General features: G+C 51.0%; 1 protein-coding gene across 1 annotated transcript in view; it reads left to right on the forward strand.

Moving 5' to 3' along the window:
• Positions 1-7884: 7884 nt before the first annotated feature.
• CSF1R (colony stimulating factor 1 receptor) overlaps positions 7885-15798 on the forward strand; it is a 21017-nt gene continuing 13103 nt past the window's right edge. The window contains 5 exon segments of the mRNA XM_009635809.2: positions 7885-8053; positions 12912-13157; positions 13962-14246; positions 14778-14914; positions 15676-15798. The exon segment at positions 15676-15798 is cut by the window's right edge and continues 73 nt beyond it. Coding sequence (XP_009634104.1) covers positions 8005-8053; positions 12912-13157; positions 13962-14246; positions 14778-14914; positions 15676-15798 — 840 coding nt within the window. The 5' untranslated portion in view covers positions 7885-8004.

The following is a 15798-nucleotide window of genomic DNA, read 5'->3' on the forward strand; positions in this document are numbered from 1 at the left end:
CTCTCTGTGCATCCTACAAAAACCCCACAGGCAGGTTTACAAATTCAGAAATTCAATCAGCATCTTGCTGGGCTTCCACCTCCTCAGAGCCCCTGAGAATTTTTTTTTTTTTTTAAATATGAAACTTCTGCCAGAAATCCCCAGCAAAACAGCTTCTGTTTTAAGTTGTCTATTGTTGCAATGCTGCCACTTATGCAGCTAGAAGAGGAGTAGTTGTTTTGTGGGCTGATGTCCTTGGTAAAATGTGAACATAAGAAACAGCACTTTTATTGGCAGCCACTCCTCAGAGCCCCTGAGAATTTTTTTTTTTTTTTAAATATGAAACTTCTGCCAGAAATCCCCAGCAAAACAGCTTCTGTTTTAAGTTGTCTATTGTTGCAATGCTGCCACTTATGCAGCTAGAAGAGGAGTAGTTGTTTTGTGGGCTGATGTCCTTGGTAAAATGTGAACATAAGAAACAGCACTTTTATTGGCAGCCAGTGGAGTATATTTTCAGCCCATGTGGTCAGATTCCCCACCATCCATAGGAAACACACTGTGAATGACAACTATTTTTCCATGCTCTGTTCCTCCTGCTTGTAATGAAGGAGCCATCTTCTGTAGCCACAGTTCATGAAATGATCCTAACCACGGAGAAGCAGTGAATCATGAGATACTTAGGGTCAGACCACTCTATTTTTCTAACATGTAAGGTGCTTGGTAGGACCTGTGTCACTGCAACTTGAGCCCGCAGGATGGCACAACAGGTCATCCTAATAGCCTCTGCCTGCACCAGCTCCATTTTCAATTTGTCCTTCTCCATCAAAGGTGACCAGAAGTACCCAGTACTCCAGGTGAGGTCAAATCTAGACCTCGCATAGGGCATTAATAGTTCTGGTCTGTACTGGATTTGGCTTGCCTGGTGTAGCTTTGGATGATGTTGGCCTTTTCCCAGCCACCGCATACTGGTAGTTTGGAGTCATCCTCTGACCAATCTAAGCACCTACGTCTTTCTACTCTTCCAGCATTTCCAACCAAGATACTCCCTGCTGTTCCAGACATTGGGTCATCAGCACATTTTGTTAACAAACTGTTATTTTTGGGCTGGACTGAGTAATAAAAATATTAAATACTTCTAGCGTCAAGAGCAACCCTAGAGAGCTGCTTTTACTACCTCCGTCCAGCCCAAAGATTTCCCCATCAGTTAACCTCTTGTCACCCTCCCTTTGGCCATTTGCTTATTTACTTCACAAATCCCATACTAAAATCCATCTTGTACGGATTAATTACTAATTAAATTACTAATTTCCCACTATCAGATAGTTTCCACAGTCCTGAAAGAGGAGATCTATTTCTTCTCCCTGCTGGGGCAACTCAGGTATCCTGTCCTATTAGCTGGGCATTAGCTACACTTGGATGCCTATTGCATTTTGTCCCATTTGTAGATTTATTGCAATTATTCTTTGCGTCAAAACCTGTCCTGGCTGCTGATGGGGTGCAAACCCCACCTCCCTCTTCGTTCTTAAAGTAGGTACGCCAGACTCTTGGTAAAATAGTACCGTTCTCCACTTCAGAGAGATATGACCAAATATTTGCCTTTGGCCCCGTGATTGCAAGGGCCACATCTTGCACTTTGTGGTACTTTCCTGTCCTTACTCAACCGTTCCCGTCACCATTTAGCGAGGGCGAGGGCACGCACCCACTGCAGCGAGCAGATCCTTGAGAAGGCCAGAGACAGGCTGGCAGCTGGGCAAAGCCAAGAGGTTTTGCTAAGCATCCCTGCAACTCCCCCCAAAGAGAGGGCTTGGCAGGGCTGAGGCTTACAGCAGCCCCCCCAGACAAGGTCTCTCCGCTCGGGGAGCCAGCTCCAGCCCCCCGCTCCCTCTCTCTCTGCTGCCAACATCCCAGTCCCTGTGTCGTGGCCCAGCGGGTGAAGGCCAGGAGAACTGGTCCGCTGTGCTGGGCCCATCAGTTTTGTAGCTATAATTTCTCTGGTGAGATTCTGAAGGGAACCGGTCCCTTCAGGTTTTTATTTTCGATGATCAGTATTTTTGTTTGAGTGTGTTTTTGTGTTTAGAGGTGGACCCAAACTGAACCCCCCAAAAAGGAACACATGCCACAGCTTGGGCCCATCTCTAGTGCAATATCTTTTATTTGTAGATTATATTTTACTCTACAGCTGTTACATCGTTATCAGCACCAGTATATGCATAATCCTCCTGCCAGTCACTATTTCATACATACCTAAGCGTATCCCAGAAACTAAGGCGACACTCCGGTGTCTCTTTCCACATTTAAGACACTTCTCAGACTGATGTGTGCGCAGGTTTAATCCCTTTGTCCTTCTCGGTTTGAGCGTGTTATTATTTTTTTTTAAGCGAGAGTGTCACGTTTAGTGTTTGTTTGTGTTGTGTTAAGAAATCTAGAGCACAGCGGACTTTACTTGTAACTAAGTTGTCTCTGTTCACCTGCCAAGGGGACGGCGGTAGTGTCCCATGGGGATGGGAGGCAGAAGTGCCGTGCAGATGTGCAGCCGGGAGGAAGTCAGCCAGAAGTGAGAAATGGTTCTTCCCCTTCTTCCCAGTCAGGGCTCTGGGCTGGGGGAGAGGCAGCACCACAAATACCGGGTACTGGGCATTGGGTTAGGTTCTAGCTGTGGGGAAGCTGGGCCTGTGTAAAGCTGGGCAGATCTGGAGAAGGGGATTTCACAGATGTCTCCTTCTGGGGGCTTTTTCTAAAACGAGATGTCAGCTAATGCGCTAAGGAGGCAAACCCCATGCTCCAACACACGGGCACGAGGAAGGGCTCTGGCCAGGCTTGGTGCTTAGCTCAGATCCAGGATCAATGTTGCCAGTCCACAGCACAAGCCAAGGGGTGTCCCACATGGAGAGGAGAACCAGAACATGAAGGTTGCTCTTTGGCAGCCCTGAGTGGGCTTTTGGCAGCCTTTGCCCTGGGTGGTTGCACAGGCAGAGAGCGGCCAGGGCAGCTGCAGGTCCCCCCTGGGTGCTGGGCCAGGTCCTTCCCACAGCAGACCCCAGCCCAGCCTGGGTGCTGAGGGCCAGGGCTGACTGAAATGGTGAAGGTACCATGTTGTCTGCGGGACTTGCCCAGGGCAGGCCAGGTATCATTCCAAAATCAGATTTCATGGGTCAGCACATGGGTTGCTGGGCTCCCAGCATAATTCCTGTGTTTCACCCAGAGGGCTGAATTCTCTGGGACATGCCGAGATGGATTCAGTTGGCTTTGACAAAGGCAGGGGATCTGCTTCAGTTTAGCTCCAGTGGCACTTTGGAGACATGACCCCTGGAGGGGTGGGAGGAGGCAGGGAAGCCAACTTGTGCTGGGTGGCCTGCAGCATCCCATTATTCCTGTCCTTTCCTCCTTCATGGATTGCACCATAACTGCAAGGTTTGCCCAAAGCATGCCCTCTGCCCTCTCCCCCTCCTGCTGTGCTGGCATCCCGCTGTCACTCTGCAGCATCTCTGAACAGAAGCAGCACCTGCCTCCACGCTGTCTGTCAGGCAAAGGAAAAAACAGAGTTCAGACTAAGGTACCAAAGAGTTAACATGTTCCTAGGTTTACAGATATATTTGTAGGATTTGTACTATGTCACATCTATAGCCATGAGATATTATTTTTATGCTGTAAACATTTACAAATATGTTTTTAAAGAAAGAGTTTAAAAATAAAGGGTTTTTTTTCTTTTTGCAAAGTTCCATCTCTTCCTTTGTTTGCCTGGTTTTGGTTGCTGCCACCTTCTCCCACTGCAGTGGGACTGGGAATACAGCTTAACCACGTCGTGGGTGAAGGCTAAGTACATTAATATGCTGTGCGTGACCCCAGTGCTTAGCAAAAGCCAAGCTGGGAGCCAGGCAGAGAGAAGCACAGCAAGGCAAAAGCTGAGCCCAGAGACGTGGTAAGGAAGAGGGGCTGCGAACAGGGCAGGATCTGCCCCATCTCTCTGGTAACTGGCCAGCCTGTGGGTCATGTTGTACTGGGAGGAGGTGGGTAGAGGGAAGGACACCAGGGACTGTTCCCCAAGTGTATCCCCAAGTGCCAGAGGTTTGGGCCAGCAGCCCCCAAGAAGGGCTTAGCGGGAGTCTGTGCTCAGATCAGGGTAGGGATGCGGGACCTGCCAGACTGAACAGTGCTGGGCTGAAGGAGATGGGGGACACCGCAGTGCTGTTGATTTTTCCACATTGTTTAATAGCTCAGGGTGGTGGGAGAGACTGGAGGTAGCAACGGGGCAGGGCACCAGCAGGAGCCACACAGGGCTCCCCGTGTCCTGCTCTCCTCTGAGCTGGGTTCTCCTCCCCTCCCTCTTGATGAGGAATTCACTGATACCCTTTAGACACAACCCCACAGTACTGGCTCCCTACACTACACTGCCTACACCCCACTACACTGGCTCCCTGCCCCTGCTTTCCTCCTGCTCCTCTCACCTTCTCCCAATGACCTCTTCAGAAGTGCTGGGGTCCCCTGGCCCCAAGGGCGGCAGGCACCTCCGGAGTCCAGCCCAAGGTTTTCTCCTCTCTCTGGCTCCAGCAAAACTGCTTCTCTCGAAAATGACCCCAGGCTGCTGAGCAGAGCTGTTTGCATCCAGCTCTGAGCCATATGTCTGGAAAGCCTGGGGTTGCTGCAAAGAGGGGATTTTGAACTGAGGTTCATATATCATTGTTGACCTTGTTTCAGGCTGCATGATGCAGCCCTAGTGCAAAGTCCCTGCTGGCAGCAGTCGTGCCTCCCTCAGCTCCTGGAAAACCCTTCTTATACCCAAAAGCCCAAGGGCACCAGCTGCATCAGGAGGCAGATCTGAGTCCCAGCAAGGCTCTCCTTTCCAGCACGGCTTATCCTGTCTTTGCTAAGTTTGCCAGAGAGGAGGTTTGCAGGCTCCTTGACCAGCTCAGGCTGATTCTCCGCAGATATGCTCTGAGTCACCTGGCACAGCTCAGCCATGACAGGCAGACAGGGCATTTTTCTCCAGAAGCTGAATCAGCAGGGAGAAAAATCACGTCTTCAGAAAGGCTACAACAAAAGCTTGGGGGGAAGCAGGGAGGGGGAATTGGTAGACCTCAGCCCTGAACCCAGCTGGATCCCACTGCCCGATCCCTGCCTGGCAGGCCTTTTACATGTCAGGATGCGCCAAGGAGGGGTGATGGGGCTGGGAAGGATTAGGCAGACATGGGGATAACCAGCCTCCCAGCAGGGCATTTTCCCCACCCTAAAATAAGTCTCCAGTGATGAGACAGGTACCTCGTGGAAGAGCTCAGGGAATCAGAGAAACTCAGGCTGCGGAGACAAACCTCAGCCTGCTGCAACCTGTGTTTTTAGCTGTTTGAGTACCAGCAGCTCACTTGGGACATAGGGGTTTCACATGTGTCCCCAGGCTGCTGCAGGGCAGTACAGGCAGACGTGACACCATGGCCAGCTGTACTCAGTGCAGGGGTCTTGTAGGGCTGGAATGGCCCAGCCCAGCTCCCAGCCTGGGCTCCCAGTTTTCCCACCAGGGCTCACAGCAGCCTCCACTCCCCTCCACAGCCAGCCTGCGGCCAGCAAGGCACTGAGCAAGCCTCGTGCCATCTCCTAGCATGCCTTCCAGGCCATCGGGGCCTCCACAGGCATCCCAGGGTTTCAAGTGTCTCAAAATAAGGCTGCAGCTCCTCTGAGAGCATCCCGGCCCCTTGCTCAGAGCTGCTTGGGAACATGAGCACCAGCGTTCCTGTGGCTGAGCTGCTGCTTGCAACCACAGGATTTGGGGTGCAACCTGCAGGCAGGCAAAGATGGCTTTGAGTGAGGGAGGAACCCCAGCAGACAGCTTGTCCCACTGAGCATCCCTGAGTGTGCCAAGCCCAGCTTGGGGACCTGTTTGTACAGGCTGTGACTTGTCACCTGTGGACCATCAGAGATGCTCTGCAAGGGGCCTCCTCAAAGAGAAGAAGGGAGGCTGAGAGATTGTTTCCCTTCTCTGTATTAAACCTGTCTGGTTTAATACTTGTTCACACTGGTGAGTCAGTTCTCTCTGAGCTGGCATTTGTTCCTGGAAAAAAAAAACAACAAACTTAAAAAGAAGAAGGAGGGAAACAAACATCCTTTAAAAAGCCCCTTTGGCTCAAAAGGAGGAAAGAATAATCAGGCAGATGTCTCCTGTGGCCCAGCCGCTCGACAGCCCCCCGGCTCTGGGCAGGAGCCCCCCAGAGCACCACACTGCCTCTACTTCATGTTCTTCTTCCCCACATCCTGCCAGGAAAAACTGCTGAGAGGAAATCTTCTCTGGCCAAAAGCTGTCTTTCCTTCTTTCTGGACTCCCTCGTGCTCTCCAGCCATCCTTCTGGCCAAACCCAAGAGCCCTCTCCGTATTCCCATGACTCTTAGTCATCTCCAGCACAGTCAGCCATGCTCTCATCTCTTGGCCCCAAGACCTTGTCTTGCTGGTACGTCTCTAATTGCCCCCTTTGAAGAAGCCCAGTCCCCTCGGGTTTGTGGAGGCATGAGGGGCACGCCTCTGCCTGGCACCTTTGCACTGCAAGCACAGATTCAACAACCGTGCAGATATTTTGGAAAAGCCCATCTCTTTTCTGCCCACATTTTCCAGCCGGTGTCCCTGTCCCCTCCCCGCTGACAGGGCTGCAGCTGGGTGCAGCTAAGGCCAAGCCCTCCGGCTCGGCCCAGGCAGGACCTTCCTCCCCTGTGCTCCCCAGCACTGTCAGGTGGTGGCCATAACTTCCCACCCCAGAGTTGCTGTGAAATGTCATGAACTTCTGCTGCAGCAGGACGTTAGCCAGAGACAGAGCAGAGAGCAAGGGGCACCTCGTGTCTGACTTGCTCTGCTAACATCTTGCTGACTTGAGCGCCCCTGGGAGAACTCCTTTGCTTCAAGCCTACCCTGTTTTGGAAGAGGTGTGGTCCAGGGGAGGGTTAACAAAGTGCCTAATTACTGCTTCCAGGTGCCCAGGTGCCTGCCATGTTGTCAATTAGAAAACAGGTTCAAAAAGCCTCCCCACGAGCAAGCTTACTAGCTGACTGGGTGGAATGGGCTTCTGGGGAGGAGGGGGTCCTTGCTGGAACCCTGTGGCTGCCTGATGGTGACAGGGTTGTTGTGAGCCCCAGGCTTGGACATACTGGAAGAGGAGAAGAGCTGGGACCCTTATGTGTCCCTCAGCCCCACAGGGGACAGGGAAGGGTCTGTGGGCTGGACCCCAATGTGTCTCCCTGCTGGGGATGGTGGTGATGGTGAGCCTGCAGCTGGCTGGGCTCAACCCCACCTCTGTGTGGTGCTGGAGTGGGGCTCTGGGGTGAGCCTGTGTAGCCACAGGACCCCTCTCTGCACCAGACATCATGCTCTTGGTTAAAACAAAATAATTTGTCATCTTCAGAGGCCTTTTCCCACCTGGGAGCTGCCCCAGGTTGAATCATCTTTGCGGGTCTCTTGTGAGGGAGTCAGCCATGTTCCTGTGTGGGTCCTCAGGACTGGAAGCCAGCAAAATCCACTGGGCCTGAGGTAAAACTGGTCCCGCTGAGGTAAAATGGAGTCCTCTGGCATCAAGGCAGGTCGCAGCCAGGCTCTTTGTGTCCCCAAGCAAGAGGGAAGGGTACAACAGTCCCTGGGGGGTTGGGTGGCAGTAGCGAGGGCACATCATGATTGTCCTGAACCCTGGTGTGGTGCAGTGGCCCCTGCCAGCCCTGAGGAGTGGTCTGGAGCTGAACCCCTCCCTGAGGCGGGATGGTGGCCCCAATGGCAGGGGTGACCCTGCAGCAGGGTGTGTGCGTGGTCCCACCTCTGACAGGGGGGTTTGTCACCAGTGACGTCTCAAAGCATCACTTTCCTTTTTTTTTTTTTTTTTCCTCCTGTTTCAAAAACAAACAAAAAAAGGGAATTTCTTAACTTGTGGTCAACTCAGAAAGGAGAAGCTCCCGACAAGGGAGCACTGGGGACGGTGGCCACAAGGAGAGGCGCCCGCTGCTCGAGAGGATCCTTCAGCTGTGTCCCTGCTCCACACTGGGGGCACCGTGGTCCCTGGGGACATGGGTCCTGTTCTCCTCCTGCTGCTCACTGCAGCCGGCATCGGGCACGGTAGGTCCACTGGCTTCCTAAAGCCCTACAATGTCTCCACATCACTCCAGGGCAGGTTTGGGATGTGGTGAGGGTTTCCTGGGTGTCTGGTGCGAGTGCTCTATTCCTCCTCAGGTGAGGAACGATGACAGCCTTGGTGGGGCTGGGGATGGGGTAATGCTGAAGCTGGACTAATGGGCACTCAGCTCCTGGTGGTGGAGGGCAAAGCCGGGCTGCCAGTCACGTCTACCAAAAGCCTGCTGTGGGCTGGGATGGTGTCTGCTTCTGGAGGCTGCTTCATGAGGTAGCCACCACTGCTGTGGGCAGGTTCAAGGAGCCTTGGCGTGGACAGGGAGCAGGCAAGAGAACACATCTGCTCCATGGCACAGCGGGGAAGAGACACCAGCTTGGCTTTTAGTGCGGACTTGGCAGTAGCATCTTTCTGAAGACCATCCAGAACTGGCTGTCATTACGGAGGGAGGACAGTGGTGGAAAGAGGGGGTGTTGCTAGTCTGTGTTGTCTCTGGAGCCAGCCCTGCTGAGGGCTGGCTGTTGGCTGCCTGCAGCACTGCTAGGATAAGGCCAAGGGGTATGGAAAGGTGCGTGTAGCGTAGGGAGAGCCTCAGCAGTGGGGAGATAGGAAAGGGAAAGATCTCACTGTTTCAGTCTGGGCAGGGGTTAGGAGGAAGGAGAGGTTTGGTAGAAAGCATGTCCTGAGGGAAGCTACCTCTGAAATAACCTTTGCCCAAACAGGGCAAGAGCTGGAGGTGCTTGGCTTGTAGGTGACAGAGTCAGGGAAAGTCAGCTGCATTGGCACCTTCTAATGCACCTTGTGCCTGGCTGGAGATGTCTGAGGATTGCTGTTTTCTGGTGGTGTTGGCATACACAACAGGGCTGCAGAGCCAGGTTTCCTTGTAAAGGAAATAGAACTCTGGCAACCGGGAAGGGAAAGGTGAATATGCCTGGGTTTTAAGGCTGCAGAGATGGCCAAGAGGTGATAACCCATCAACCTCAAGGAGTCACTAAGCCTGTTTCGAGGTTTGCAACCAACCAGACAGAAATGAGCATTACTAATCTTGCATCTGAAGTGCTGGCAGCCTCTCAGGTCTTGCGTGACACTTTCCTTCATTATCCTTTTGAGGTTGCTTCCCCACATGATGAGGCTATGGTGGGAAGTCGCCCCTGGAAGGCGGCAATCTAGGGGGAAAAGCATTCAGCATGTAACTGGAAGGCAGTGTATCCCCCCTGAGCCACTGCTGTGTTCATGTTTTCAGCCCAGGAAACTTGCATCCTCCTTGCTGTTGCACTGCATGGTGTTTCACTTCAAGTCACGTCAGATATGCTGAGCAGGTTTTTTCCAAGTCTGCTGGGCTGGGAACTGGGTTGTGAAGGCTGCAGGGGTTTTAATTTCTTATGGGTTTTTTTTAAGATAATAGGGACTAGGCAGATCTAATGTAGATTTGTGAGAGATCGTAATGATATCTGTTAGTATCTCTCCAAAGGTTCCTTGAGGCACTGGGCAATGAAGGTCACCTACTGTGACATTCTCATCTGGCACCGTCTGCCATGCCAGGGTGTTAGGCACACATTTATCTGAGTACTGTCACTGTTGGCTATCTGCAGCACAAAGCTGCAGCATGCCAAGGTTGTCCAAAGAAATAGCCTCAAGCTGAAGCTAGAGCCTGACTTCCTTCTGCTGCCTCTTGGATTGCAAGTGCATTTTCTGAGAGTCCCCAGGCCTGATGTGGTATGACCCTTGTGAACTGTGGGATCTTGCTGGGGGAGTGTTGGGGATCAAAACCCAGCTTCAGATCAAGCAAAGGAAGGATTTGAAACCTGATCAGCTTACATGTGTGTTCTTGGCCATCTTGAGAGGTCTTTCTGGGGTTTCTTTTGTTTTCTTGTTGTGGATGAATCTAAACCTCTGAGGTAGAAGCTCCAGGCAGAGATGTAAGCATCCTTTCCCCATCCTCTGCCCCCAGACACTGTAGGTGACTCTGGGGAAGGTGTCTTCAGAAACAAAGCTTTTCCCTCTCATTGTTGAGGAGGTCGCAAGGGGAGCTCAGGCCTGGGTTCCTCCCAGGGCCAGACCTTAGCCTAGTTATCCCCCAGGACCAAGTCAAGGTCCTGATGACTGGCTTCTGTGGCAAGGTTCTTGAGCCTCTCTCACCAGCCTTCACTTCTCCTTCCTCACCAGTTCCAAACCCTCAGCAGAGGAAAGTAATGTTTTGGCTGGCATGGGAGAGGCAGGGACAGAGCCTGCAGCTGTAACTACAGGTCATGGTTACACAACCCAAGTGTGGTAAAACTTTTGGCCAGCAGTTACTGGCAATGCTGCGGAAGCTGCTGGAGAGCAGCAGAGAGACATCCTTGGGCTTCGTGCAAGATTGCACACTGGTCAGCAGGGAGAAAGCCTCCCCCAGTAGCCCTGCTTCCCCATTCTGGAAAAGGACCTGCTGGTCTGACTCGTCCACTCCATGCGTGCTGGGGGATACTTGGGGTGGCCTTCACCTGGCACTGTCCTGTGTTTAATGTCTCTGCCCTGTCTGTCCTCGCTCCACTTGTGTGGTGGTTGTGCCTTTGATGGGAGTCTCCAGTGATAGCCTGAAGGCTGCTGGCTTCTTCCTCTCTGTTAGGGTCTTTCCCTGAGCCAGTTTGAATGCAGCCCCGAGCCAAAGACCTTGGCTGCCCCATCAAATGGTGCTGAAGCCTTGGATATGGAGGGATAGCTAAAGCAGAGAATACCTGAGGGAAAAGCAGTGCTAGAGAGTAAAAGCAACAGAAATGTGTCAAGCCCTGCTAGAAAACAGAATTAGCAAAGAGGGAGGAACATCATACCTCAGATATGTGGAAAATGTTGCTTTGCAAAGGATTCTGGGATATGTTTTTCTCCACTCTGGGAATAAATGAGACTTTTCCTGTTTCCACAGAAAGATAAAAGCATAAAAAAAGGGGGGTGGGGGGGATAAACTGTCAAATATTCCATGCTCTGAAGCTCCCTGTCGTCTGCTTCTTCCCCTAGGGCCAGCGAGTTTGATCCAGGCTTTGTTTGGGTTTCCCCTGGGCAACTGCATTGTTGTCACGCACCAGCAATGCTCTCCAGGGCTTCAGGTCTTGTATTCTTGACCCTTCATTGCATGGAGGGAGGCATCAGCCCAAGACTGCTTAAATGATGTTCTTTGAGCTCTGATGTTACAGCCCTGAGCACAGCTGGTAGCACAGGACACATTTGTACCTTGGCCATAGTCTTCCTCATCAAATGAGCTGTCAAGTAGGGGTGGGTGAGGATGAGTGTGTGCTTCTGCTGGCTGTTATAGGGCCAGTGTCCAAGGCAGCACCTGGGAGCAGATTTGCTTTAAACTGTCTTTGCTACCTATGGAACATAAGCAGCCTCTTCTTTCGTCCCTGCAACAAGGGGTGTAACATCTGGCCACCACCCTTTCCCCGAAGGATGTACGAGTGCAGCTGGACTAATGATGCCGTTATAGGGTGCTCTGCCCTCTCCCACTTCCTGAGGAGTTAGGGTTTTACTGTGCATTTGGACAACAAATCTTTCAATTAAAGAGCTCCTGTGAGTCCAGAGCAGTCTGCTGCAGAGTTTGAGGTATCACAAGGACCAAACTCAGCCCTTGTTTCTGCTGCCACCACCCAAGAGGAGCACTGCCTGCAGTGACCTCCTCTACCAAGAGCAAGGAATTGATAAGTTGGGCAGCTACCTCTCTGCTTACTGTTATTTGAACCTGGGTGTGTTGTCCCTTTAAGATGTGAGGATGGGTTAGTGATGAGGAAGGAAAGCAGAAGTGGGAGAATAGCCCTGGATAGGGGCCGGAGCGGGTTGCAGAGCCCCCCGAGCACAGATAGCCATTTGCAATGTGTTTCCTGTCCTCCCCCAAGGCCTGGCGTGGGGGTGGCAGTACCACTTCTTCCCTAGCCCCACGGCACTGATTCATTTCTCACTTCCCCCCAACCTAAATATAGGTGGTGACTCAAAGAACTTGCTGATGTGGTAAAACAGGGGAAAAAATATTTCCTTTTGACACTAAGGGCTGGAGTGGGACCCTGGTTCCCCTTTATTCAGCCAGCAGAGAAGCCATCTTCAAAGTAGAGATGGCATCAGAAATCCAGCTGGGTTGCAATGCCGGTGTCAGCACGGCCTGTTGTGCTGTATGTACAACTGCAGCTATGGGCTCACATGAGCCATTTAGCTTTTCTGTGGCTCAGTTTCCCATCCCCAAATATGTATAATGATGCTGATTAATTTCATAATGTTTTGATGGTATCTGTGAGGAAAACACACGGTTTGATTCTGTGATAAGACATAAGTAGGTGTCCTTCAAAATCCACTGCCTGGCAACCAAAAACGCAGTCTTCTGAAAAGGCATGCACTGACCTCCTGCTCTGCAGAAGCTTTCCAGGTCTGCTGTAGCTCATTACAGCACCAGTGCAACAGAGAGCGCCCCATCCACTAGACTTGGCTTAAACTTCACCAAATGGTGTTATGGGCTAACCAAGCTCATATAGTAGCTCCAGCTCTGCCAAAAAGGAAAACTGTTGCAAGAGGCAAAACCCAAGAGGATTAATTTCCAAGCTAGCATCTGGCCTAATCATCTACAGATGATTGTTTTTTCTGTCCCAGTGCTCTAAATGATCACATGTGGGCTTTTTTCTCTTCCCTGAAATTCATACCTTGGAGTATCAGGCCATATTTGTCTGGTGGGATGGAGAATGGTTGGAGTGATGCAAGCCAAAAAGCCAGTTTGAATCCCAAGCCCAGCCTCTTCCTGATGCTGAGCTACTCCATGCTCAGCAGTGTGAACTCCAACAGAGCATCATTAGGGATCGCTTTTGCATCCTCACTCTTTCTCTTTTTCCTTTGTAGGCTCAGCATCCCCAGTGATCAGCCCTGACCTCCCTGCTCTGGTTGTCAACACGGGTGATCCAGTCATCTTACACTGCTCAGGAGAGTCCAAAGTTGAATGGAAAAGCCGAAAGGATACATTTAGCAACCACACCAGCAGCACGCTCAGTATTCCCAAGGCTACTTACAGGGATACAGGCACCTATAATTGTGCTTATGTCAACAGCAGTGATGAGGGCATTGCAACTGTGCATCTGTTTGTGCGAGGTAACGGTGCTTTCCTCTTCCCATGTATGCTGGCAGAACAGTCTCCTTTCAGGAAGCACAACCGTTACACAGGTCCTCTCCATGGCTGTGGCTGTTTCTGTGTTTGGGGGAGCAGTGCAGGCTCCTGCTGGGGCAGTGGCTCACCCACAGCCATGTAAGTCCACGTACAATGGGGCCCGTGGCTGAAGCACTGAAGTAGAGTACAGAACATCTACATCTCATCCATACCTGTGAATGGCCTGGACCTCTCCCTCCATCTACCTTGGCTTCCCTTCCTGAAAAAACAGGGATGAAAGGCTGTTTGGTGTTGTAATGAGCAGTGAGATCTGGAAATCAGAGAACTGTTTTGCCAGTACCCCAGATAAGGGAAGGTCACATGAATCACATCCTAACAACATGACCCAAAGCCCAAATATTCTTTTACCCCAGAAGTTATGCTGTGGTAGCTCCACCTCTTGAGTTCACCCTTTCCCTTGTACCAGAGATACTGTTCTAGATGGGGAAGCTGGAGGTCTGATAAATAAAAGTAACACCATGGTGAAAAGTTGAATTAGAGGTAAGCATAACTCTCAGCCTATGTACATTTGTGAGTTGACTGCTGTGCTCTCCTCAAATGCCTTAACTGGAATTGGGTTTGTCTTGTGAGTTTTTGGAGGCTGAGTCAGGCAGACGTTGAGCAGGGCTGCCCCAGCATCGAACTCCCACTGGGCAGCAATGCTGGAGACTTGCCTTTGCTGGAATGTGTTTCTCTGCTTCAGCGTATTTTCTGATCCTGTTCTCTGGCCCACCTTGTCTCCTCCACAGATCCCAGTAATGTGTGGTACACCCCGACTTTCCGGATCCTCGTGACCAAAGGTGGTAACGCTGAGCTCCCCTGTCTCATCACGGCCCCTGAGTACGGATCCAGCGTGACTCTGATAAGGGATGATGCCTCTCATCTCTTACCGGGGACCAACTATTCTTTCAGTACTAAGAAAGGAATAACACTATACAATGTGCAAAGCAAGCAGAAGGGCTTTTACCGATGCCAAGCAGTGATAAATGGAAAAACAGAGAAGTCATCAAGAATAAGACTGATTGTGGAAGAAGGTAAAGGATTGGGGTTGCTGCTGTCTGAGACAGCAATAGCTAAGCTGGCCACAGTAGATCGTTATGGAAAAGCTCCTCACCAGTGGTAGGGAAGATCTTCTGAACCTGCACTCTTTAAAGGATATTTAATGGAGGCAAAATTCCATCAGTTTCTGGCAGATTGGCTCCTTCAGGTGGGTCTCCATCAGTTCAGCACTGTTCAGATCTTTGCAGGCACTATCACAGAACATAGAAAAAAGTCCACTTATCTCCCTGATGTTATGCAAGTCCTCAGGCCCCGATGCTTAGGTCATAGCTATAGCAGAAGTTTTCCCTTCCCTTTCAACCCACAGTGCTGACTGCTGTGCTCTCCTTGACCTGTACTGCTTCCCATAGATGTAGGCACAAAAAGGAGTGATGATCCTTAGGGAAGGAGAAGGCTGGGAGTAAAGAGACTGAAAAGGATGGAAAAGAGAAGGTAGCCAGGCCCTGGGAGGTCTCCAAAGCACACGGGGTCACTGGACCAGCTGACATTGAATCTTTTTTGTGTAGCACTGGAGAAGCCTCTATCAGTGACGATGGACCCTATAGACCATGTGCGAATCATGGGTGAACCTTTCAACATCACTTGCAGAGTAATTGCCCCTTCCCACAAGTATGACATCAGATGGGTGACAGCAGCAAAGAGCGTAAGTTGTGCAGCTTCAAGGGGGTATAGGGATTTCCTGGAAAATGGGAGGCATGGGGTGGTAAGAAGCGCCCAGACCCAAGCCACCTGCAGCAAAGCCTTGAACTGCCCAACCAAAGCAGCTATTCAAACAAGCTGTAGAAATCTGAATATATCCATGCTGTCCTTGAGGTGACACAGGGCTAAGAAACACCTGCACGCTGTCAGGATCTCTCTGCAAGAGAGGGGGAAAGTGGTGTTGTTTCAGCTGAGTTCGTTGAGCAGGAGCCATGGTATCGGCTAAGGCAACATTTTTCCACCCATCCCTGCCAGGGCTTATAAAGCAGCAAACATGTTCAGGACGCACAGTTCCCCAGAGAAAAGATATGGGTGAAGAAGGGAATGCATTTCAAAATCTCTGTTGTGCTGGCTTTTAACTGCTAGATGGCTAGATAAGGTTCGCTAGAAGTCCTTATTATATCTGATGCCTTTATTAAGGAGTTGAAATAACATACAAGGTATGTTTGGATCAGACAATGTAAGGCCAACTCACAGTCAGAAGGCTGGCAATAGCTATAACCTTAACTGCTGTGGAATGTCCACCCTGAATACTTAGGTTGAATATGGCTCTTGGTCTCCACACTGATGGCTTTCAGTGACAGGGGCCCTATAACAAAGGTCAGTAGCCCAGAACAGGAGGGGGTGGGTATGTTTGTCGTAAATATTCAGTTCCATCCTCTGCCCTTCCAAGAAAGTGCCTGATGTTCCCTCCTTGCCTGACAGGTCAAGAGAACTAAAAGGCCTAGCTTTGAGAATGAGAACTACTTCATCAGCGACACCCTGTCTGTTCCAGCAGTGACCATGGAAGACAGTGGGACATAAACCTGCATAGCTAACAATTCAGCA

Source organism: Egretta garzetta, unplaced genomic scaffold, assembly GCF_000687185.1.
Source record: "Egretta garzetta isolate BGI_Z169 unplaced genomic scaffold, ASM68718v1 scaffold270, whole genome shotgun sequence".
Classification (NCBI taxonomy): domain Eukaryota; kingdom Metazoa; phylum Chordata; class Aves; order Pelecaniformes; family Ardeidae; genus Egretta; species Egretta garzetta.